The sequence below is a fragment of the Cyrtonyx montezumae genome, unplaced genomic scaffold (genome assembly GCF_038088225.1).
Source record: "Cyrtonyx montezumae isolate F1298 unplaced genomic scaffold, pur_monq_1.0 scaffold_11, whole genome shotgun sequence".
Classification (NCBI taxonomy): Eukaryota; Metazoa; Chordata; class Aves; order Galliformes; family Odontophoridae; genus Cyrtonyx; species Cyrtonyx montezumae.
This window is the reverse complement of record NW_027071837.1, coordinates 15,173,658-15,200,417: the sequence shown is the minus strand read 5'-3', so window position 1 is coordinate 15,200,417 and position 26,760 is coordinate 15,173,658. Positions and strand designations below refer to the sequence as shown.

The window sequence follows — 26,760 nt, the reverse complement described above, 5'->3', positions numbered from 1 at the left end:
TATTCACAGGCATGTGAAAGTTTGTTTGTATTAAGACTGAAAAATGCTCTGATTATGGCCACCTCAGAAATTTGACTAGGGGCTTATGATACAGGATAGATCAAAAGTATCATTTGAATTTCATGAAGAATTAACACTCTTTCAGAAATCTTGTCTTGTAAACCAGTAGCAAACTGACCTCACTGCTATAATCGGATCCTAGAGAATGCAAAAGGCATATTCACAGAGTTTCTTCCCAGCATATTCCGTTCCAGTCAGGACCTGAGGTATGGTGGAGGGCTGGTGTGTGGGGACTGAATCGCTGCCACAGGTCTCAGAGGTGCTGGTGATAGACAGCAACTGGCAGAGAAGGGAGCTTTGTCTTGAGCAGACAGCATAAGGCCACACTGATCCGTAACTACTGCTAAATGATTGCAATGCTAATGTGTAGCTTTGCATTCCACACAGTAATTTTTAGTCAATATGGTGACTGTTCTCTTCAGGGAAGTTCACAAACTGTAAGAAACTCAACTTTTATCTTTAAAAAGTTCTTGTGAAAGTCCATGCCCATAGCCCAGTCTTCTAAGACTGATGCAGGAGAATACCCAAGCCAAGATTAATAACACTTTGGGTCCTCTCTTAGCTAGAGAATAGACCTTTTGTTTGATCTTTCTAAGTCCATTTACGCTTTGTTCACTCTTTTTTTTTATATTATTATTATTATTATATGTGAGAGAAATATTCTATTTCAATACCAAGCAATTGGTCTAGCAGAACAACTGACAAATATTTATTCTGCAGCCATTCGAAGCTGAAATACAAAGAGCTTATAATTGTACTGAAAGTTTGATTCCACTTTCTATCTGTGTAACTAAAGATTTGCTACTGGGGCCACTGGGCATCCCTGAACTCTACAGTAGTTTGCTCACGCTTCAGCATAGTTATAGATTTTCTCTTGTCATTAGCTTGCACAGAGCCCTTCTCTATACTGTTAAATGAGGCTTTTTCTCTGTTATTGTGCTCACTGTCTGTCTTCTGAACTTTTCATGAAGCCTTTATCCAAAGTAATCTGAAATATTTCTAAAAGATCTTGAAATTTCCTTGCAGTTGGATTTTGTACCTCAATCAGCTTTAGCCAAGCAGTTGGATACCATTAGTTCGCTGCTTTGCAGCCAAACCTGTCAGACATTTTCACATACAAATGCATGTCACGTATGTTTTCCTATGTATGGAACATGATTATTTTCCCTTAATTTCACTGAAGATACTCAGGAGTGAAATTGTTGAGTTTACAGTATCAAAAATGGATTTACAACTTTTTGTTTAGGAAACAACAAGTTGTAATTAAGGCAAACCAAATCTAGCTTCTTACACAAATACTCTAGCACTAATCCTGTCTGATTAGCAGTCCAATTAGTGGATTCCAGTTGTACAGCATATTCATAGGAGTATTTTCCCATTTAATTCACCAGGACCATTCACTTGACAAAAAGTTGTCCAAGCAGATCCCAAGCTGGTGCTTCGTATGCTAAAAATATCTTCTGGCAACACTTCCCAGAGTTTTATTTGTTTTTTAAGCTGGAATTCAAGAGCTGTGATTAAGTTTCTGCAGGGAAAGTCAGTAATACGTGTCCCCAGATTGTCAGCTGAATAACTATTGGTTTTAGGCATTTCCTTCCATTTCATCTGCTTGCCTTGTTATCTTCTCATAAGGTAGCTAAAAAATTTCACAAACGTGCAGTATTAAATCCAGCCATCCAGTTTGCTCAAGGGAATGGTGAGTTGTCTTTGTTATAGCCAACTGTGTTTGCTGATAGCATACCATAGAGGGGAAAGATAACTCTGGATTTGCATATTTCAAATCTATGTTTGATGGCAGTTTAGAAAGTCAAATTAGTGCTATGTGTGGAGTCTAGAGAGGCTGCTCAGCTAAGGCAGTAGCATTTCCATGCTAACTACACCACTGCAGGTATACCCAGCAAGAGAAAAGGGAAGGCCATCAAGGCTCCCTGCCTGTGATGGCACAGTTCAGAAGGACAAGCTTCCCACAGTTGTGGCTGCCTCAGCACTGGTCCCCTTTCCATCCTTCTTTCTCTGCACTCCTCGGGGATGCATCCTCAAGGCTCTCGCCTCTGGGAGCAATGCCTGTCCCCAGGGAAGGTGCTGTCTGCAGTCACTATGGAGGTGTGGCAGCCACCATTTTATTCTGCCAAGGACAGCTCTTGTCAGAGACCCTAGATTTGAGAATTCAAAATAGGACTTGTTTAAGATCAAAAGTCATAGCAGAAATAAATGGACTGTAAACCACTAAAAAGTCTTTGCACGTGTTGAGTTTGCTATCAGACTTTCGGGCTCCTGGCCAGGCTGTTTGGCAAGCTTGTCAGTTCTCTGCTCCAGAAACCACATGCTGTAGCTTTGTATTAGTGCTCAGATTAAAGAAGTGACCTCTTCTGAAGAGTCAGGCTAGTAAGTGTGCGCAGTTCTCTTCCTTTTGATGTTTTGGTTTTTTGTTTTTTTTTCCAACCATCTCAAACCATATGCACCTCTCTTCCAAAGGTGTAGGCTTACCTAAAGACAATGACCTACCTGGGGAACTTTCTTTCTAGGGACTTCAGGTCCTAGTGGAATATTTTGTACCTTCCTCCAGTGACATCCAGATATGCAAGACAGTGACCTTCATTATTTTGTATGCTTTTAATGTATGGCATGTCCTTATGTTTCTAAGTTCTGATGCCTATCATGTGAGGTATTTATCTCCTCAGGGTTGGCTGGTACCAATGAAAGGATGTCTCCAGGTATGTGAATGTAAAGGAGGAGAAAGAGGACACCTCAGTTCGTACCCTTTCTGGGTATCCTGTTTTGTGCCAAGTTTCCCTGTGTAGCACATCTGGCTTCATTCACTATCCCAGAGAATCCTTCAGTGTCCCCATATTGTGTCCTAAAGGTGGATACCCTGCCCAGGTCCCCTCTAGTCCTCTCTCCTTAACTGTGCAGTAAAAGGAAGCACAGAGATTAATAGTTGCTCTCCTGGTTACCATCTGTTTCTTCATTTGTCCTATAGTTCTGTAACCATGTGGAGCTGTATCACTTCTTGCACAGCAAAACTATATCCAATTTAATCATCTAGTGGCCTCTCAAGCATACAGATAGCAACACTTATGTCATGCAAAATTCATAAGCTCCCCACACTTCTTGTCCCTAGATGCTAAAATATTCCCATATTCCTTCACAGATAGATATAAAATTTTGTTCTCATAAACAGAACATTTTCTTCTGAGAACTAACAGTAAGCTTTAGCCTATTCAACCGTGTATTTAGAGACATGTTTTTGAGTTAAGAAATATGTTTTTCTTATTCCCAAGATAACAGACTGTATTTCAGACTAGAGTGGCTTTGTGTCCATTAAGAAGTAAAGCTCCTGAGGGAGAATAAGGAGGAAGAAACTCCATTTGGGATCAAAACAGTGAAACTTTACAAAAGACCCAATTATTTGAGAGCCCATGTGCTTTTATCGAAAGGACACTATCTCCAAACGTAGCCGTATAGGTTAGGTTCCAAGGTAATCTCTCTACTGAGTGGAGGCATCTCACAAAGAGAAGTAATATTATAGCAGAGAATGCAGTCCCCAAAGTTTTACAGTGATAGTAAAACTGTCAAAGATGACTTGAAGTAAAGCATCCATAGGATTAAGAAGGATAATCTGATTGACTGAACTCTGTCCAGCGCGGGCACTGACTGTGACTTGACATTTGAGTATGAATGTTTGAGATTAAGAAGACTATCTCCAAGTTTTTCTCCCTCTGCATAGCTGCTCCGATCTCAGAGGACTGGGCTTGCTGCAAAACAGCTTTGCCATTTGTCATAAAAATAAGGGACAAACACCGCGTTAGGTTGCACCAGTAATCATCAAAAACAGCAACAATAACTGCCTGCAAACACAATGGGACGTTTGAAGGAGAGAGCATCCAATAATTACAGTGTTGTGTAACGTCACTCAAAGTGGTACAGTTCATTTTTATATTTCCAGTGAACTAGAAACTTTAAAATTTAGGACATTTCTTCATTAGATGCCCATGAGTATTGTCAAAACTGGATTCTAAAGCAGAATGATGGGTCACTTCTTTCTCTTCACATCCAGAGAGTTTCAGGTTTGTTTGGGCTTGTGGGGAGGAAAGGGGAACTACTTGAGTCAGTTACCCTCAGGACTGTAGCTGGCAAAAGGTAAGTAAAAAATGGGCATATGTCAGAACCGACAGCTGTGTCTGCCTGAAGGGCCTACTGCTCTCAGCCATAAAACTAATACAGAGCTAGAGATGGAGGGCTAAAGCAGAGAGAAGCAACATCTTGGGTTCATCTGCCCCACATGTGGCACATTGCACGTGTACCTGGGGGTAGTTCTGCCTTGCAAATAGTAATGGCTCTCCAGAGCTGTGACCTGGACTTGGCAAGGCAGGTTCCGAATGACAGGAATTCAACAGTTTGGGTATTAGTCATCCCACAGACTGAGGTAATGGCACACAAATTTTGAAAATGTTCAAAAAGCACTGAAGAACAATTTTAAATGTATCGGCTCAGTAATAATAAAAATTAATGCCAAGTGTCCCTTGCTGCCACATGGAGAAGACCTCTGCCAAGCAAATCTGATTTTTTATGCTGGAGATGTATGAACCTGAAGTCACCATTAGAGTTTTTATTTTCCTGTGATAGTAGCAATTACTCATTTTATGTTTTGTGATAATTCAGAGGATATAAATGTGCACACCAATGCGCGTACATGCATCTGCTTTTGGCATTTGCATATCTTTACCACAACACCTGCAGTACGCCGTTATGCAGTTTCAGAGATATTTATATGGCAACCTCTGCATTGCCATTAAATGTACAGTGATTCAGAATCCTTTCTCAGTTACACTGCTGTGGGTATAGAGTCAATCATTATCCTGAACGTTATCCTGGAGATGGTATTTAAATTGATGCCATTGTACTCACACTTCCTTTGCTTTGAATTTCAGCTAATAGGTAGCTCTGGAGGTATGTTTTGCTGCACAGTTTGCCTTTCTCTACAGCTTCAGCACGCAGAATATGTGCATTTGTGTTTGCCCTCGCAAAGCCCTGTGTGCATCCCACTCATTATTTAGCCTGTGTCTGCATCATGCCAGCTGCTCCTGTGCTGGCACTAATTGTTACCCTCACCGACAGCCTCAGCAGAAGGGCCGAGCCTGAGGGCTGTTTTGTGATAGCCTCTCATTGACACGTTTGATGTTCTTTGGAAGCAAATGCACACATGGATGCGTCCCATGCTGAGCTTGGAGTGTGGGAACAGGATTTGGTCTTTCATTAGCTCTGCTGGTACTTTTCAAAAACAAGCTTCACAAGAAATCATCTCAAGGCATGGAATGTTTGGGGGAGAAGGGACTGCTGGCGTGAACTCACTCAATGTGTGATCTTCTCAGATTTTTGTCCTGCTCTATCTGTCCGTCTCCCCATCCCACACAGCTCTTCTTCCACCTCTTCTAAGCCGATGTCTGATGTTAAAATCTCTGGTCACACGTCTTTTCCAGGTTTTAAAAATCAGTGTTGTATAGAAATTACCTTATTTCAGTGCTAGCATTTAATGTAGTTCTTTCTTCTCCATATAAAGGATAAACCCTTTCATCTTCACAGACATTACCTTAATTTCTGCATCTGTCTCTCAAATAGTTTAATGCTTGAAAGTCTGCTTCTAACCAAAGGCTTTACTTAATTAGTTTCCAAGGCAACCATCTTGGCAACAATCCAGATGAACCAACTGTGGGGAAAGGAAGGAAGCACGCTATCAAAATGAATAGTAATAGCACAATACCACTGTGCAAACAGGCGTTGTACATCACGAGAGGCAGCGTGATAGTTCTGGTGTCTTGTAAGTTCATATACAAGAGAAGTCCTAACACAGTACAAGAAAAGGCACGCAAGAGCTTATGTCTCTTTTCATAGCTGACTAAATGGGGATAAATGGCTTCAGTGTGATATGAATCACTGTTATCTGGGGGAGAGAGCCAGTGGTGCTTCTTAGGGTCCTTCCTACACCAGGATGTACCCAAGCGCATTTCAAAGCACATTGAAATGCTGCAGTTCTAATTTTCAGGGTGGCACTTTCTCTCTGCTTTAGCCCAGAGAACGGCAGTGCACTGTATGAGACAAGCAACCAACAGCTACAGCCTAACAGGGGCACGTGGATAAATATGAGGCCCCTAGGTGTGATCCACAGCTATGACACGTTCATTGTGGATTGCAGCCGGGTTTGTATCAACCGTAACACAGCAAGGCACCATAGCAAGTTACTTGCTGCTAGTAATTACTCATCCACCTGTGATTCCTTTATCTTATCCCAGCTTCATTCCAGTACAACTCCTTTGGGCTGTTTGGAATAGGTTAAAGCTTCCAGGGCTACCCTGGAAGTTTTAAAAAGGTTCAGGCCCTACAAATCATCAGCTAAGCCTGAAGCACCAATGTGCCATGGTGCTCAACTGGTAAGGTGAAAAAAAAACAAAACTGTTTCAGAGGGAATTAGTGTTCACAGGCTTTAAAAAGTTCGTGTTACAATATCATATTTATTTGTTTGAGACCATGGATGTGCACGTGTAGCAGTAATGGGGTATATGCTTCTGGAAACTCAGTCCTCCAGAGTATGAATTGAACAAAATAATGTGCAATATACATAGAGCCTTAAAAACACCCTGAGTATCTTTTATACTGGGAAAATGTACGTAAAGAATCAGCTCAGAAAAATATTACTGCAACTTTATTACCTCATGTGAGTTAAAAGGCTTCCCCTGCTGCATAGACTAAATCTAGTAAAAATAAATTAACTCTTCATAATCTCTTTTGGCTTGTGATTTATGCACTAAGTTATATGGGGAATATTGCTGAGTGCTGTTTATAGTGAAGCAGAATAAACCTTTCAAACTCCTTCAAAGCACTGAAGAGAGCAATTGAATGCAATTCTAGTCACAGTAGAATTCCATTTACAGTAAAAAGTAAAAGAAAAAGTAACCTTGTCTTTCCTAGGGAAGGTTGCACTGATTTCTTCTCCGTTAATTTCATAGGACATTTAAAGAGGAAAGAAAATGCTCAAAAGTAAAGAAAGATTGGCTGCTGTTCAGTGTTTTTCAGTGTGCTTGAAGTGCAGTGCTCTGCTGTAAAGCCCCCCCTACAGATTTTCCTGTGAGCATTGGGACTGAATTACTGCGACACTTCTGGGTTATATCCCAGTAATAGTTTGAAGTGATCCTGACGTGCAATAATAGTTTATATAAAAAGAATTCTGTTTCCAAGGACTTCTGTTCAATTCCAGGAACTAACACTGGGATTTTACCCTGACATGCTGAATGGAGGTGGGGTGGGAAAATGTATGTATTTTTTAAATGATAACTGTGTTCCTCAGCTTACCTAATCTCTTTGTCTCCTCCCCTAATGTATGTACATCCTAGCACATTGATGGAAGTTAAGACTGATGGAGTATCGCTTATTCTGTGGGCTATAAGAAGAAATGAATGTTGTTTATATTTGCCTGTGACTGCAAGAAGACATTCCAACACTCATGCTCACCATTTTGAAAGGCAAAAGGCACTGTTAGATACTATCTCCTCTGACAAAGGGTTGAGGCACTGAAGCTCACTAGGAGCTGCTTGTTAGCAGTGTGGATATGTCTTCACATCAGATGGCTGGGCTGAAACATCAGATTCTAGCATAAGGTTTGGAAACTTCTGAGTAAATGCGTGACTGCTGTTGTCAATAGCCTCTGTGAAAGTGGCTTTAGATGTTGAGAAACTTAGTAAAGAGGCTGGTCTGGAAGTCAGTTTTGATGGTGCTGAATTTGATACACATGATGTGGACTTGAAACTCTACAATGAAAGGAGCCACAACTGCCAACAGGCAAGAGGGCTGTTGTCGTGGTAGGTTTTGTTAGGATAAGAGCTGGGCATCACAGGCTGAAGGAAATCTGGAACCTTAGCCGTGAACGTTGCAAGGGTGAGCTAATCAACTGTACTAGAACAGCCATGTACACTCATTTGCTTAATTTTCCTGAGCCAAGAAGCACTGATGTCTTTTGTAAAGCTGTTTGTGTGTCAGTGCAAAGCACGTGATGGTTACCAAGAAGTTTACCCACCTGAGAAGTTAACAGAAATTCGTGTTCTTGTGGGCTGTCTAGAGTATCACTACATATCTGTTCTCAGGTTAGCAAAACTTCTCAGAGATGAACTTGCATGGCAAACGATCCATTTCCAGAGCTTTCACTGATGAGTGACGGTCATCCTTGACTGGGTAAAATACAAAAAAGTTGAGTGCTTCAGAATTTGTCAAAAGCAGGAAGAACACAGAATAGGAATCTTTGTACACTTCATATCAGTAGGCTCTGCAGAGTCCCAAATAGTCCAACCAAATTAGTTGTCTTTGAAACAGGTCATTCAAGCTTTGAGGGAAGCTTCTCAGAAAATATACAGTAAGTTACCACCACACTCTTCAAAAAAGCTTGAGGTACAGTGTTATTAAGAATATCAGAATTCCAAAGAAGGCATCAAAAAGTGTCACTGTGATGAAAAAGGTGTTTGAAATTTGACAAGAGACCCTTGAAACGCCTCAGACCTGGTGACTGACCAACACCACACCACAAATGTATCTGATCAGAGAGCAATACCCAAATCCATTGACATCACAGTTGCTGACCTTCAGGTAGTGTGTCTGACCTGATAGGCTCTAACTAAGTGGAAGGAAGACAGGACACTGGTAGATAGAGAAGATCCAACTGCCTGCTTACTCGTACTGAATTAAGGCACTCAAGACAAAACGCTTGTTGTGGTTTGAAATTTTCTGTACTCATTTGTTTTCTTGTGAGACCTGAAGACCCTGTGGAAATACCAACTAGAGAATATTCAGGAATCTCGGTGAGATCAGTTCATTTTTGAACATTTTTCAAGGTGAAATCTTTATCAGTGAATATACTAGAACTATGGAGACAACTAAAATGTGGACTCCTTCCTAATGATCAGTGTGCAGAAGTCACTGCTGTAGATTAACATATTTAATTGATTTACTTTCTTTTATATGACTCCAAACATTCCTCCATAACACAGCTTGATTTTTGCTTTATTAATCTCATCCGAAAGGCAAAAAATTCACTACTTCAAAAATTCTACAATGCATAGATTTCTCCAGGGAGGCTGTCAGTGGGAACAAGTAGCTCTTCTTGGGAAGATCGTGGCAACATTAGAGGCAGAGGTCTCTACCATTTTGGCACTCCTTTTCATATGCTACAAAAAATTGCTGTTATGATTGTAACAAGCCTCCACATCTCATCTTGGTTTTAGTTGAATAGCTTTAAGGGATGAATTGTAGCTTAAGACTTGATTGATTTTGTTGTGAAGGTTAGGGTATGAGGGGCGAGAGTTGCAAAGAGAGATGCAGTCCTGAGAGATAGAACGCTGTTCTCATTTGTCTAAACAAAGAAAAAATTCTGACAGAAAGAAAAGTTTGTTTAATGAACGTTATTCAGCTTACAGAGCTGTGATTACACAAACTGTGATTACAAATGTCAGTTACCAGTGATCATAAAACTCTTCATCTCAGTGAAGAGAAACCAGAGTACCATGCTTTTGTAGCACTGTATGTCTTTTAACCATAATTATGCCATCAGATTAGTTAACGTCATAATATTGTTAAGTCACATCAAGGAAAATGAATCTAGGAAAATGATTTCAGGAGGCAGAAAATTCTCAAAGAAATTTGGTTATCACAATGAAAAAAAGGAAAGAAAGAAAAGAGAGAAAAAAAAAAAAACAGCAGGAGAAAATACCATGCCCACAGAACCTATATTGCAGTTCATAATGTTTTGCCCTGTAATTTCTCATGTAATATTTTATGCATTATTTAAAAGGATATTCTACTACACAGACAGCAAATGTCAGATTCGATGTGGGAAAAGAAAGTGTATCTCTCTGGTGAGAGGAGGATGTACAATGTGGCTTCAGACGTTGCCTTGCTTTCCAAGGACTAATGTGTACGACCATCCTCTATATGGAGATGGCCTAGAAGTAAATTTCATTGTTGGTGTGATTAACATCAATTAGAAGTATGCGGGAGAGAAACACACAAAGGGGTCCAAAGAAGGAAAAAATACTAATATAATGATTCAAATGCATCTCTGATCCTTGTTTTACTGTGTATGCTTTTGTTATAAAGATAGGATTATCGTTTTGAGGTATGGTTACAAATGTAAAAGATGTCAACAGCACACAAGCAAAACTCTCAGATCTGTACACTGCACAAAAATTCAAAGCCCAGCAATCTAGACTGCAAATGGATTTGTGGCATTCCCTAAAGAACTTGAAGCCTCTGAAATGGTGCATAAGTTAGTCTCAACCATATACGCTATTGTTTTTATCTGCAACAAACAATACGTGTGTAGAATCTTCATCTTAATATTTAATACTTTCTTCATTTAATATTTAACTCAAATTTAATATAGTACTCATTCTTCATATAAATGAAATCATTGTTTACTGCATATTTTACAGCCTCACAATCCCTAGCGGCCAGATTCTCATCCCATTAATATTAAGGGAAGAAACAAATCACCTTCACTAGGTTTGCACTGCGGTTACTATTATGAGGTTCTGACCCTTTGTACAAAGAAAGTCACTTGTACCCTGTGTGGAAATTGCTTTATTTCTATGGAATTGAAGGCAGGATAAGTACTACCTGTCTGACTGTGAGAAGACCAGTGCTGACTGTGATGCTTCTTTTGCCACCACAGTATTGTGGTTCCTTTGGGCCTTCATGTGTTGGTGTTGGTGCTGCTGGGGAGATAAACATCAAAAAGATGTCAACATGCTATCTTTTATAATTTTTCTTATTGCAGACCTTGCCTTGTCTTGCACTTAGAGTCCTCAAAGGGAACTCTCTCTGTGCAGGAGCTGGTGTGTGAATGGTAAAACAAAGCAGCAGGCACTGTAGACTGGCAGCAGAATGTATCTGCTGAGGTTGCAAGGGATCTTATCTTTACTTTGGCACCTGGTTATGTGAAGAAAATCCTCCTCTGTTCTCCCATTTATCCTGCTCAAGTCTGGAACATTTACATGACAAGAGGTGACCAGTGCAAAGTAAAGACAATGAGGAATGATTGTGTATGGCTGTCAAATGCTGTTGCACCAGACCTTTTCCTTTTGCCCACATGACAACCTTGCCCACAATAATTAACTTGCTATTAACAGTTCACCCTCCTTTGAGAGCTGAAGTACGATAGCTGCAAGCCCCCATGGGCAGCTTTCGTGTTAAGAACTTCTGAAGGCTTTTGCTTTTATTGAATTAATTGGAGTGTCATACTGATATTCTGCTCCTTTCTGTTTTAAAGTGGGTGGTGAAGACCAACTTAGCCAGTGCCTCTAGTCCAGTAGGGTTTTGCCATGACTTAATTGTTTATTCCAATATCAAGTAGAAGCTGCTCCTATCTCAGAGGAGCTTTATGTAATTCCATCCTCAGATGTAAAATGTTGCTATCAATAGGGATGCAAGCTAGAAAATACCTGATGTGTTAACCAGGAGAGAAGACTGCTCCATAGCAATTTAGGTATGCAAGACAATTCTTGCCATGCTTGGGATAGCAGGGGCCTGTTACCTGTACTGTTCCCACAAAGAGCAGTCAACACTGAACTGATCCTGACGATCAGTGTGATGTTGGGATTTTTCAGACAAATGTCCATTTTTTGAACACAAAAAAATGTTGGCTTGTTTGCTGCTGAGAAGAAAGGATTGTGCTATCACTGCTGGCATTTATGCACTGCTTTGAAAGCAGAGATGTCATAACTGTATTTTGAAAGCAAGGCATCCTGGGGCATTGCTGTTCATATGAAACTAGCAAAGCTTTCCTGTCCTCAGAAGCTTTAAATTCAGAAGACGTGCAGATATGCTCAAAGTTAACCATGGGCTCATTGCAAAAGTGGGACCCAAATTAATGTAACTTCAGCAAACACTACAAAACTCCTTTATGACTCTGAGCTTATAGGAGATCTCATTTTTCTTGCTTCCTTTTTAAAACCTAGGAAAGAAGAGTTCTGGACATAAGCTACCTCATTGTTCATAGAGATGGTAGAAATGGAAAGACACAATACAGCAGGTCAGATCTCTCCCTGTCATTCCATTTACGTGGCATATTTCTGTAACTTGTCAGGAATGAAAAGCACAGGAAAAATCTTTAAACCTTCCTTGTGACAATACTGCCAGTCAGCATCAGTATTTTGTGTTACAGAAAGATCTAATAAACTCATAAGCTATCAGGGTTTTGAGCTGTAGATGAGGTAGTCTGTACTTTTGTGATCGAGTTTATTTTCTTTCTTTTTTCATTTGTAAATAAGGAAAGATAAAAAATTTTTGATTAAAAAGGCTGAACTGACTGGATTGATTCAAGTGAAGGGAAGATGAGCTCTTGTTGGTTTTAATTACACTGCTGCCAAAGTCATGATAGCTACTTCTCTGTGTAAAAACACAGGCATATCCTCTTAGCATGTACTTTTCAATAACTCCTGTTAAAATCAACGCCCACAGCAGCAACACTGCAGGAGCAGTTCTAGGCCTTTTCTGATTTGGTATGTTTTAACGTAGAATTGCTACACTGAAACTAACCTGGTCTAGAAGTGCTTTCTTTCCTCACCTTGGTCTCTACTGGTGAGACTTGCCCTCAGGAATCCCAGGTTTCAGAGACCACTGGTGAGGGTTGGAGCAATGAAGACTCAACTCAGTAGAGAATCAAGTCAGGAAACATTTTTACAAGGTAGAACCTGATGGGTGCATCCACAGGTTTCTGTGGAGGTGACTCACTGCAACACCGCTGTCTTGAAAGTTCATAGTTTCCTTTGGGGAGGATCATGAAGACTGAAAGAAGAAAGAAAATTTCACTCCTATCTTCAGGAAGAGAAATAAGGAGAACCTGGGAAACTCCAGACCAGTAAGTCCTGTCTCAACCTCCAGAAAAGTAATGGAGCAACTATTCCTGGAAATCATTTCCAGACATCTGAAGGACAAGAATGTGATCAGCAGTAGTCAGCATGAATGTGCAGAATGGAAATCATGCTCAACTAGCTTGATAGCTTTATACAGTGAGATAACTGTTACGTTGGATGAGGAGAAACCAGTAGATGTTGTTTATATTGACTTTAGTAAGGTTTTTGACACATTCTCCACATACAAGCAGGTAAATGGTTGGCTAGGTAAGTGGGGACAGATTGAAAAATGAATTTTTCAGCTAAGGGGGTTGTAATCAGCACCAGCAGTTCCAGCTGGAAGCTAGTTGCTAGTGGGATACCCAAGGATACCAGGACCAATACTATTTAAACTTTTTGTTAATTATCTAAATGATGGGACAAAGGGCGTTCTCAGCAAGTTTACAGTTATTACGAAATTGGAAGAATTGTTTGATAGGAAGACTAATGTCATGCATCAGTACAGACTGGGTAGAGGCTTTCTGGCTGGAAAGTAGCTCTGCAAAGAAGTTTCCAGTGGTCCTGTCAGACAAATTGGACATAACAGTCACTGCAGTGTCACAGCAAAAATGGCCAATGTTTCTTTGGGCTGCACAGGAGAAGTGTTTCCAGCAGATCAGCAGAGATCATCCTTCTCCTCTGCTCAGCCCCGGTGAGACTGCATCTAATGTACTGTGTACGGATCCGGGCTCTCTAGGATAGGAAAGACATGGACACGAGCAAGACCAATGGGGGGCCCAATAGATCATTCAGGGACTGAAGCATGTGGTAGTACAGCTGAGAGAAGTGAGATTGTGTTACCTGGAGAAAAGAAAGCTCAGGATGGATCTTAATAATGTGTATAAATATCTGATGGGAAGGATTGAAGAGCTAGACACTTTTTGGACAGTCTCAGTGAGTTTGAGTCTCAGTGGTGCCCAGTGACTAGACAAGGACACAATCTGAAATGCAGGAAATCCTGTTGAAACATAAGAAAAATCATTCTTACTGCAAGAGTAGTCAGACACTGGAACAAGTTGCCCACAGGGGTTGTGGAAGCTGTCTTCAGAGGCATTCAAAATGTGACACATCCTAAGCAGCATGCTCTAGCTGTCCTGCTTTGAGCCCGGGTGTTGGAAGAGACAGTCTCCAGTGGTTCCTGCATCCCTGAGTCAAAAACAAACCAATAATATTTTTTTTAAAGGGAAAATATGATTGCTCAGTCTTCCCAAAACTCCATTTCTGTTGAGCCCAAAGACTCTTCTAAAACTGTAAAGTTAAAAGTTAAAGAAGTTAAAAAAAAAAAGTTAAAAAGTTAAAATCTATGGCAGAAAATGTTAGCTGCCTATTTGTTAACCAATGTGTTCCTATGCTTTCATTCAAAAAATGACTTCCCCAGACAAATGAAAAACTGAAATTGGCAATGCCGATTTAATTTCTCAAGTCTGGCATATAGGCCCATACTTTCAATATGCCAGCAGTCTGTAACTTTTGTTTTAATATGAGGTACATTTTAATTACGTTCTCTCTGGATTTTCTGTTAATTAATCAGAAACATCCAAAGATTTTATTAAAAATACAAACTTTTTTGGCTCCATATCAAACCTGACATTACACTCTTTTTATCTACATGACAAGAATTATGTGTGATCAGATATCTGAATTATTAATGATAGTTTCCAGGCTTTCTTTCCTCCTCCTTTGTTCAGTGTAAAACCCCGTAAGCCTTTCTTTCAGTCAAGGTGAAAGCAATATTAAGTCTTGGAAGTGAAACTTAGCAAAGACTCGTAGATCTGTGAAATCCTTGTCCTGTAATCCTGGCTTTCTGTTCACCACTATTCAATATCTCACTTTCTATATAGGCTTCACAATATATAAGCAGTTGATGAGATTTATTGGTTATACTCCTGTTTTCTTTCTTCATAAGAAAGCTTTGTCCATCCCTGCTCTCCCAGAGGACTAACACTGATGTCTGAGATTGTTTCTGCTAGGCTTGCTAACCCAGCAGCTCCTGCAAGATGCTGGGCAGTTGGTAGGGGTGGGAAGCAAGGCAGGAGGAGAATCATCCTCATTAAGATTTAGAGTATCATGCACAGTGTGTTTTAACAGCATTGTTAAGATCCAGTTAAATAATTATGAGCTAATGAGGTTGATTGGGTGAATAAAAGTAGCAGGTCATTTTCGAAAGGTGCTTTATAAATTAAAGCATGATTGTAGTGTGTTGGACCTCCCTAAGGGACTAAACAGAGTTGTTTCTGGACATTTTGGAGAAATGACAACAGAGGAGATGGAAGTTGAGTCTGATCTATGCTAATGAGTCCTACATTTCCCATGTGCAGTATTTCTCCAGATGCCTGTAGCAGCTCCATGAATGTTATCCTTACAGCCCCTGACTTCATCTGTCGTGGTATTTTCTCTTAAATAAACACATTTCTGGATAGAACTGTAAAAGCTTTCTTATTTCTTACTAAGGTTAAAATGGCAAAGCACGTCGTTGTTGCTAAACTCTTTGTCTCTAACCTTTTAAAAGGAAAGAGCTGCCATTAAGGTGAAATTTAAACACACAGAGAATTCATTATGCAAATAGTGCACACGCCAGATGATCTGAAGGAAGCCTGCACATTTCCATAGAAAACAAGCATGAGTGTAGGAAAGCAGATGCTTTCTACCAACAGAGTGTACATACAGTTCTCAAGAGGACCAGAACAGCAATTTATTTTCAGACTGCTGGAAGTATGCAAATTCCTACAGAATTAAATGTGAATTTGAAAGAAATGACATCTATTAAGGACAAGGCAACCCAAAGAGACAATTGGGAACTTAATAAATTCATCAAGAGCCTTAAGAGGCTCCTCTGTGTATTAAAGTCAGTGATTCAAATGTCATCTCACTTTAGCAAGGACATAAGTGGTCCATCAAAAGGCATCACCTGACCACTTGAGCTGCTCTTTGGTATACAGTCTGTGATACAGCTGCGGCGTATGTTCTGCTAGGTTTGCTGTTCTTAGTTTTCAGCAGTTCACCCTAGAAAAGTCCGAGTGAGTTGGTTTCTGTCCTGACACACACGTGATCACTGCAATTATTAATTAAATTCTTTCTGCTGGACATTTTCCCCCCTGACCTAGATGCAATGAGATGGATGTTACTGAGGCAGTAGCCTGAAGGCAGGGGAGCAGTGCTAAGTACAGCAGCATGATTTGCACAGGGGCTATTGCTGGTGAGCCATCAGCCAGCTGCTTCAACATGGGGAGATTTTTCTCTCCTTTCTACAAAAGCATGGTATTGCTGGAGTGACACCAGGAGCACACAGGATGGCAGAACTCAGTTGCCAGCCTGCACCGCCCTGGCTCTGCCTCTTTATCCTTGCCGAGTCTGACAGCTCAGTTCATCCTGCTGCTTTTCTGTCTCTTCACTGTTGCTTTTATTGGCTCCATTTGCACACAGAGATAGCCAGCTGGGGTCAGGGAGGGCAGGAGATGTTGGTTTACTGGAAGTACCGCATTGTATTTACAATTTTTGATTAAATATGTAAGGTCAAGTATCTCCATTTAGCTACACTGGAAGTGACAAGTTTTCAGTCCTTTTGAACTCTGTCAAAAGGCAATGAAGGTCACTGTGTATAACTAAGAATTTAATTTTAAGCATTCATATATGACAAGATTTGGTCAGGGCTCTCATGGCAAGAAATCCCTTGTACAACGAGAGCCATCAGAGCAGCCCCCTGTGCCAGCACAGTTCAATAAGCAGAATGAAAGATTGGGCTGTCTCATCTGCTTCTCACACGCCCTGCAATGAGTTGACTAGCTAGGTAGGTATGTTACTGTCTCATTGCAGAGCAGAAATTATTGTTGAAGTGATCGCTAGAATAAATATAGTCAATGAGGAGACACTATGGTCACCAGGGTGAGATTTCCAAGTAGGGTCATCTCTTCTAGGAGACTACTCAGTGCTGTGGATCGCTCTGGTTGGTGCAGTGCCCATGTGTTTTAAAAACACGTGTGATTACATCATGTCTGTAAAGTCACAGGTGTGTAACATTCATCCTCCCCATGGATTAGGCGTAGAAGATTACAAAATTGTTCATTCTCTGGCCCATTTTCTACTGGTTGAGAATCATACTCTTTCTTACTCTGAGTAACGTGATTTTTTTTCTTCACACAGGTTGTAATCCTTGGCAAACATTCGAGAGGCTATCACTACATGCTAGCAAACCTGGTAAGAACTGTTCTTCATTACAAGTATAGCTAAGGTTCAGAGGGTAATATATTCTGTTCAGGTTGTGTCAACTTTAATCAGCAGCAGAGAAAATGCCTGAGTGAGTTCTTGGATTATGAGGAATGACTTCAGTAAATACTGGAACTGGTAGGTTATAGTAATTTGTAGTCAATTATGGCCTGCGTTTTATCTAAGCAGCTAATATCCTCTACTGATTTTAAAATAATGATTTAATTATGTGTTTTCCACTAATCTGTGTCCTCATAAATAAGACACTTGGTAACCATAATCTTCTATATCTGAAATTTAAGCACTCTATGAAAAATAATTGTAGGATATTTACGTATAAAATGAGTGATGAAAAGCTGCAAATTAGAACAATAATTCCACCAAATGAAATGGCCAGACTGTTCAGCCATTCGTTTTTTTTACAGAATGAGAGTGTGGGTTGGTGATAGCATGTGTACTGATCTACCAGGATAAAACATGACATTTTTATCTGTACCAGGACTACTTCTGGAATCTAAAATTGGCTTTCAGGGGTGTATGTGATGACTTGGAAACAGCATCCACTTGAGTTCCTTAGAATAAGTGTCATATTGTAATTGATCCTTGAAGAAACTAGTTTTGGTTCCCATGTCTGCTGTGAGCAGAAATATGTTCTTCTGAAGATCACACTTCAAAGTTAGCAATCCCACTTAGTGGAATGTTCTCTGTATTCATGTTTTGGTCTGATTAAAACAGAGAAGACAAATTTAAAAATATCCTTATTTAATATGAGTACTGTATGACTTACAAATGTGCCATTTTGCTTTACAAGGAGCAGTCGTGATCTGACTGATTGTAGAGTGTGCATAGAAATACAGAGGTTCTTACTCTGAGTTGCCTTTTAGCATGTGTAAGTACTGGCATTCAGATAAGCATGACTGCAATCAAATCACACTAATCAAAAAGACACCAATTTACTGCCACAGGTATAAATAACAAGAGAGTGGGAGAGAATCCTACCATAATGTTTGAAAGCAAAACGCTAAGCAGTGCTGTGAGGGACGGCTGTGTAGCCAGGGGGTGCGTGCCTCGCCTCCTCACAACTGTGTGGCTCTAAAGTGGCTTTCTGTTCCCAACACTGAAGCTTTGCACGCTTTGCTCTACAAATGGAAGTGAGGTATTGGGCGGATTTTCACCATGACAGGAAGTGGAAGTGGTCTTTCAGGCCTCCCCACTGTTTTCTTTGCAGAAATGACATGCAATGAGGCAGTGACACAACAGGACAGTTTTCCAGTGCAAAGGGTCTAAACCTGAAGGCACTTGAAAATTCTGTTAGATGCCACTATCAAAATTCCAATTGCTATTGTGATAGTCATTGTCTTCATGGTAGAATGTTTTCAGCTAACAAGAATGAAATTTGGTAGTTTCTTTTGGTTTCCAGCAGGTAAAACTGAGACAAAGAAAAGGGGCTTTAGATGACAACAACTTTTGATTTTTATGCATCCTCCCAGGGTTTCACAGACATTGTGCTGGAGAGGGTGATGCATGGAGGTGCCAATGTTACTGGATTCCAGATAGTTAATAATGAAAACCCAATGGTTCAACAGTTCCTGCAACGCTGGGTGAGGCTCGATGAGAGAGAATTCCCAGAAGCCAAAAACTCTCCATTAAAGGTATTTATTTTACTCTGATTATGATGGAGATTAAATGAGTTACATTTAAACAATTATGTGTTAGTTAACAATAGTATTAGTCTTCCAGTGCATAGAGTTTGTATAAAAAATAAAATAATCGAGTGCTTTCCAGAGTTACATCGTACTGTAAGGTAAGGGATGCTAGAAGCTGCTCTCCAGTCCTGCCACCAAGAAACATGGCCTGGCCAAGCCCAGGCTATTAAGCTGTCTTAATATCTTTAAAAGGTGGCAGCACTCCTTCAAGCTTCCATCTCATGCCTGGAAACTGGTGGAATGCAGGCTGGGCTGCACCCCAACCATTCCAGGATGGTTCTGATCACTGAACAGCTGCAGACATTGTGTATGACTGCCTTCACCCATGTCTTGGCACAGTTTAGTTCCCTAATACAGACACAAATCAAATGCGTGCTCAGATGGGGACAGGAAGCACTCAGCTGAATTTCCATTCAAGGTGGTTTGTAACAAACATAGAAAGAAAAACCTATAAGTGGCGCTAAGTATAGTAAAATGTAAGTTGGGAGATAAAGGGGCCTCCTTCACAGTGTGTGAAGGAGATGGGTGTGATGGAAGCACCAGGGATAGTCTATACAGAGTGGCTCTCATTTGGAAGAAGGGGCTGGACCGAACACTGCACTGCAGTCTGTTCTGTCCCTGAGATCATGTGATTTCTTTGGAGAAGGAAAATTACCTTAATCTCACACCATCCCACAGCTTTGCTGGCATGTTAGAGAAAGTAAGGCAAGGCAAATGGGGCTTGGATCCGTGTGTTGTTCCCTGCTGTTTACAAGCTACTCCCTCTTTCTAGAGCTTCCTAGGAGCGAGGCAGAAGTGAACGTAAGTGTTGTACTAACCTTAAAAGCTCTGAAAGATAGAAAGCAAACCTGGGAAGATTTTGTTCCACTTGAAAGCAATTTACCTTGAGGGAAAAATTATCCTTAAAAAATAATCGTAAGTGTATCGTACAAACGTAGAGAATGTATTACCTTTGCACGAATGTACTGCTCATTAAAGAAATGTGCACGGTATTTGTCAATCAGACAAAAGCATACTTAAAAATTGATGTACAATATTTTTGATTGGGAAACAAAATTGCCTAGAGATTAAAGTGAGATGTTTAATTTATTCCGTATTTTATCAGCCTTCCCTTCCCTCTCTTTTTTCTCTTTGCGTGCTCATGCATTTATAAGCAGAATTCAAATAAAGTAGAAAATTAGATAGCTCTGTTGGCATGACTTGGGAGGGATTGCATTAAGGTTACTGACAATTGATGTGTTCTGCTGAAAAAAAATGATCACTGTAAATTCTATGTAGTATAGATTGCACAGCTATTACATTTTATTTTTTTAACTCAAGAACAAATGCCTGATAAAATTAGTATCAGATTCTGTAATGTTGTGTGGAGTGTGATGTAATCTTTGTTAACTAACAAGGCAGTTAAGAGGAAAGAGTGAGCACTGCAAGATTGTAGGAATAGGTAAAAGTGGGCAGGATCAAAGAATGCCTGTACCTTGGCACAGGAGTGCTACCTTTGCACTCCTTTTTATCATACATGCTCGTCTTATCTGTACACACAGGCATGCCTTGTTCTCTGCAGATTTCCTGAGGCTTTATATCCAACTTGCAATAAGATGATGCACATTTTTAAGGAATACAGAAAAACAAATGTGCTTTTCTGCCCTACAGGACAGGCCTTTTTTTAATAAAGGAAAGCCTCTTCATTCTCATAAAAATAGTGGAAGTGTGAAGGGTCAGTTACTAGGGATTTGAAATCTGTCCTTGTAGGCTGAGCACATTCAATTGCTCCCAGTGTGTACATGTTGTAACAGCGTCCCATGCACAGACCCCTAAATTGCAGGTGACACATAGTGACAGTGAAAACCAGCAGTGTTGTGTGCAGAACTTCCCTCTGTTCTAGGAGGGAAGAACTTTCAGGCAAGCACAGCAATGTGGAAAAAATGTTTAAAAAAAAAAAAAAAGTTGTGATATGTTTATAGGTGATACCACATTTATAGCATTGGGAGATGTCACCAGATCCATCCATCAAGCAGTGGATGGAGTTGACAGCAGCATGAACAATTCATTAAGGACTCCCAGGGTTTTGTTGAGGACTTGTTGCTACACAAAGCTTATCACCTTCCTCAGATTTACAGGGGTGTGAGAAAAAGCAGATGGGCAATTACCGAGGAGATGTAATGCCTTACGTGTGTTTTATGATTGCTAGCTTGTATAGCTGTCTACTAAAAATCTTAACTGATCTATTCCTGGCCACAGATGCTTCCTAATCAGCACTATGGTCCAAACAGAAATGATTTATGTTAACTTCGATTCAGAACCATCTTGGCAATCTTGTTGTAAAGAAAAAAATTATTCCAAGAAATAAACAAATCTGAGCTCTTGCTGGCAGCAGCAGCAGGGGCCAGCATGGAATTGCTGATTTTTGTAGTGACGTCATTTAGATGAACAAGCTTCCAGTTAAACTTTATGCTACTATAGACTTGTTCTATTGTTTTACTCCTCTGTGCTATGCAAAATTATTTCTTTTAATTTTTCACTCAAAAAAAGAAAAAAGTGAAAGAAATCATTAAAAATATAAGCATTTGTGGCAAGAGAAACAGAGAGCAAGCAAAAGGACTTGTGAGCATGATTCTTTTAAGATGATATTAATGAGAGGACTAGACCTGATGATGAACCTGAGGCAATTCTAAGATTGCAGTCTGTCACCCTGTTTTGTTTGCAACAATTTTAGTATACATCTGCCCTGACCCATGATGCAGTCCTGGTCATAGCAGAGGCTTTCCGTTACCTCCGAAGGCAACGTGTGGATGTCTCCAGGAGAGGTAGTGCTGGGGACTGCCTGGCCAACCCTGCAGTACCATGGAGCCAAGGAATTGATATAGAAAGAGCACTGAAAATGGTAAGGGCAAACATGCTGTGGCTATTGGATGTGTGTGTCCCACAACAGCAGCAGCTCTACTGGGACAGAACTACTCCATATACGGTTCCTGCACTCACGCAAACAGCAGCTGCTTCTCAGGGCAAAACAAAAACAACAAAAACAAACATTATGACAAACTCCAAAGGATGGCTAGGATGTATTCAATAGCAGGCAAACCGTAACAAGTTAGTTCTCAAAGTGTTGGCCAAAGTCACATCCCTGTGGGACCAGTGTAACCCCACAGCCTCTGTAGGCTGACTTTTCAAGACTTTCTGCCTTCATAGGAGTGAACATGAGCTACTTTGCCACGTCCTGGGGGTTTCTAAAGTCAAGCTCAGAGTGCAAAGATGACAGGCAAAACCAGACCGGGTCTTCAGCATGCGTATTATACATCATGCAAGGATACATATATTTATGAACTTGAAGACATATATGTAATTTTTTTGGTAGACGTAATAGACAAGAACTGAGTATACTTTTGATCTGGCTCAAATAACTGCAAAAATAGTTGGATAACTAAGGAACTGTAATAATTTAGGCATGAAAGAGAAGTGAGTGAGATCAGAACTAAGCCCATGTTAGGTAAAAACAAATCCTGGGTGAGACCTCATACACTTGGTTTTGCAATGGCTTTTTTTCTTGCCAAAGTGAAAAGATTGTATAAGATTTATTGTACCCCTCATTCTCTTCAGGATAGAGTTCAGTCTTATGTTGTCAGAGCAGTTCTTATGCCATTAGATCTCATCCTAACAAATGCACTACCTGCACATTCTCTAATATAGCATTGCCCTCATTTGAAGAAATGTGAACTAAATTTAATCCTCACAATAGTTAAAGAATTTGTACTATTTGAACTTTGTTGTAAGTGAAACATAAAACCTCTTTGAATCAGATACAAAGCATTCATGTCTAGAAGGAACATAAGCACTGTGGTAGGACACTACTTCATGTAAAAGAATATATCTGAAAAAATATCAGTCATGGGATACACAAAGCTCAACTCATGACTGGCACAAAAGTAGATGTCAAACTTTCAGCAGGTCGTAGGTAAGGTTCATATACGTCTTCATCAACTGCTGCCCAATATCATCGCACAGTAGTGCTGCTTGCTGGACTTCACTCCATTCATCAGTCTCCCCCTTTGGTCCCCAAAAAAATTCATCAGGAGAAAAAATAACAGTGTCTCCTCTCTGCTGTGTAACAGCAACTCAACAATATTTTTTCAAGACCTCCTGGAAGGATCCTTATGCCAGCAAAAGATGCAATGTCACATGGCAGTTGTCCTGCTGGCAAAAGGGAAATAGGCATTACCTGGCTGTTTCCCTACAGCCTTGAAAGCTCTGCATGTCTGTATTTCTAAATCTAAGGCATGAGATAAGTGACAGACAGTTTACCTGAGCAGATCTGGGCAGTTATAAATAGTCACTTAATTTGTGATCGCCTCTGCACGCTGCTACCAGATGCGTTCTGAATCCTGGTGAGTCTTCCTGGCTGTTTGCAGCCACATTTTGAGAAGTGCTGAGTTTTCCCACCAAAGATAGAAACAAATTAAATTTGAAGTCAAAAGGTGTCAAGTGCACAATGGTCACGTCTCAATGCAGCTCAGGATGAACCAGACCTAACAAGCTCTGCTGAGACGTACCCTGTGCTAGAGTAGCCAGACAGCTTCCAGCAAGTGCCAAAAGCAGGCACAGCAGCTCACATCTGGCTGCAAATTATATGTCAACTGCTCTACAAATGTTCAGTCCACAGCTGATAAAACCTCTCTGGGACACATTTGGCTTTCAAAGCCTCATGCACATCTTTAGCTTTCTGGAGACAGGAAAAACTCACATTTTCTTCCAGGCCCTTGAAACCACGAGCTGCTAAAAGGGTTCAAATCCACTTACTAACAAAAAAAAGATCAAAGTACTTATATGTCTTTCTCAATGTGACTCACTGGATGATTTGGGCCCAAAGGAATTTTAGTGTTTTTGTGTAGTTTTTCCCTGTCCATTATAATAAGTTTAATTGTACCATCTCTAAACCATAATGAACAACTTGGTAACCAGCTCTGGACATCTTCAGGGACTGTGGCTTCACAGTTTCCCTTTGACCAGTTTTCTACCATGCATTTATGTAGCTTCTAAAGCATTCTGCTAAATATGAAAGCTAATTTACCCCTACTGCAGTTTCAGACTATTGCCCCTTCTGCCTGAGATGAGAGCTTGCCAGTGTCGATAAGTGACAAATGGAAATACCTCACACTTTCATACAGGGAAATAAGAAAGGTTTTTTTCTTTGAAATGAATTACTTCATACTTCCCTTTAAAGTGATTCATGTGAGTACGTAATGATAATGACTTACTGCCTATACACCCATCCATCCAGATTGAGACCAAAACCCCATAAGCAGTAGAGACAAATGTGTTCATTCAAATGCATTCATTCCTTTCTCCTACGCTGGGACTGATCTTAAAATAAAGCTCTTCCCAGAATGAGCAATGACATGAAATTCTGGTCCATATCACAATTCACTCTGTGCCATATTGTAAGGGCTTTAATAGCATTGAGTTGTTGCAGGTAGCTTGCTGATATTCCCTTCTACGTCAGTGAACCTAGTGTGACTAAGCATGGCAGAATCGGTCTTTCTTATATTTAACATGCATGCAGGGCTAATTTCACTTAGTTACACTTAAATGCAACTCACTCTGCAGTGGTGAATCACCAGCAGAGTACTAACTAACAAAGGGTATGTATGACTGAAACAGAGAACTGAGGCTTCTTTATTATAAAGAATACCACTGGCTGTGTCAGAACTGCTACAAGTCTCTTATACAGATAAAAATTGTGCTGGAGCTACTGAGATCCTGCAAAATGTAACAGAGGAAAATATAGAGTGAATCCATTATTAATATTTTTTTTTCTATTTTTTTGCCTCAAGGTGCAAGTTCAAGGAATGACTGGGAATATCCAGTTTGATACCTATGGGCGAAGAACAAATTACACAATTGATGTGTATGAAATGAAAGCTTCTGGATCAAGAAAGGTCAGTTTCAAGATGTACATTCTGATTTCATATCTTTAGAAATAATATTTCTGATAATAATATTCCGGCAAACTAATGGAACTCAATAATAGTGACGGAGTACAGGAACAGGTTGCCCAGAGAGGCTGTAGATTTTCCTTCTCTGGAGACATTCTGGTCGCCTGCCTGTGCAACCTGGGCTAGGGAGCTGCTTTGGCAGGGTGTTGGACTCCACGATCTCTGAGATCCCTTCCAACCCCTTCAATTCTGTGATTTTGTGAATACTACACAACCACTGTAAAAACAAGACCCAGAGGAATCCCTGCCTACTTGCTGTCCTCCCTGTCGCAGGAACCGTGTTCTATTCTGTTGCTAAAACATGCCACTTGTCCTATTTGATATCTTCATTGGTTTCCATTTCAAGTTCAAGCCCCGCTTTTTCTATTAAAAGACACCTGGAGCTTTTCCTCTGCTGAGCACACTGCCTGCTGTCGTTGTGTCCCTGTGCTCAGCCCAACCTCTTACATTCCTCTCCATCTTTCCCTTCTCCATAAGAGGCCTCAGAGCAATAGTGGAACTGGAGCGAGTGCATTTTAGAAACCTCCTGAAATTAACAAAAAACAATCTGGGTTTTAATTAGAATTTTCACTACTTGTTCTCTTGTCTCCTAAATGAAGTATAGAGCCGAAGTGGTGTGACTGCCTGTTATAAACGCAATTTAGAGCAAATGTTCAAAAATAATTAGGTAGGCAGGTTCTCAGGGGTATCAAGAGATGAGACTGCGTAGATAAGATATATCATCCCCCTGATTTCAGAGATAGTAGGTACCTGACCTGTTTAGTCATCACTGCAACTCTGTAAAGTCTTCTGCGCTTACTTGATAACAAAATACCTCTGGACACGACCGTAGCCACTCCACTAGGTTTATAGTGCAGACGTGTTTCTGCTATGCTGCACAGAAATATAAAAACTAGTGTAATAACAGCATAGCAACACAACCACAGCACCATGAAGGTCAGCGCAAGCCAGCTGACAAACAGTCTCCTCATGCTCAGAGAGGGTTTTGTAATCCACACTGAGGATTATGCTGCTGTGCCTGCATTGCTAACAGTGTCTGTGCATCTGCTCTGAAGCTCATACGTCTGCAGGTGCTGTCCTCACTGCCTCAACTGCAGCAGAATACTGATAAAAAATTCAAAACCGAATAATTTTACTCAAAGTGCTTTGTGGTGTGTTTTCTTGTCCTTAGCACATTCTTATGCAGTGGATAGAGAGGAATTTATTCCACAGGTGCCATAAGAATGTGAATTTAAACAGTGAGAATTGAATATGTATTTTCACTTAGATTTGGCTCATATCTATTAAAACTAATGCGATCCTGACTGAATGTTCCAAAACCATACGTTATCACAGTTCTTGTTAAAATTTCATGCCCCAAAGTCCTTGTAAATATACGTAGTAACAATATCCCTTTTTATAGGCTGGTTATTGGAACGAATATGAAAGATTTGTGCCAACATTAGATCAGCTGCCCTCTAATGACACTTCGTCTGTGGAGAACAGAACCATAGTAGTCACTACCATCCTGGTAAGTTTAATGTTCTTAGTGTGTTTGTGTTTAGGAAATAAGATGCACGGCTCCTGAGATATGCTAGACGCATTGTCAGGAGTCTGGTGTTGAATACTGTATTACTTCAAGTGACTGAAAAGTTCAGAATCTGCCAGAGATTTGCTGAGGGCTTGATACTGCAAGCTTCTATGCATGTCCTGGAGTTTACTCAAAGGAGCATCCTTGAGCTCAACATTGTGCTTTCCTGCTTCTCAGACACTTGAATGCAATCAGATGCCTCATATAAGTGAAGTTATGCATGCATGTGACTGCTGGCAGGATCTGGCCTTCCTGCTGTAGGGTCAAATCTTGCACCCCCCACTCAGGTACGGCTTCTGTAA

The 26,760-nt window shown here is 40.4% G+C and overlaps 1 protein-coding gene across 3 annotated transcripts in view; it reads left to right on the top strand.

The window, feature by feature from the left end:
• Positions 1-26,760, top strand: part of GRIA3 (glutamate ionotropic receptor AMPA type subunit 3) — a 134,987-nt gene that overhangs the window by 63,497 nt on the left and 44,730 nt on the right. For all 3 annotated transcript variants that reach the window (XM_065729670.1, XM_065729669.1, XM_065729668.1), the window contains exons 5-9: positions 17,133-17,186; positions 18,686-18,847; positions 21,615-21,782; positions 24,727-24,831; positions 26,291-26,398. In XM_065729670.1, the coding sequence (XP_065585742.1) occupies positions 17,133-17,186; positions 18,686-18,847; positions 21,615-21,782; positions 24,727-24,831; positions 26,291-26,398 (597 nt within the window). The remainder of the gene's footprint in view (positions 1-17,132; positions 17,187-18,685; positions 18,848-21,614; positions 21,783-24,726; positions 24,832-26,290; positions 26,399-26,760) is intronic.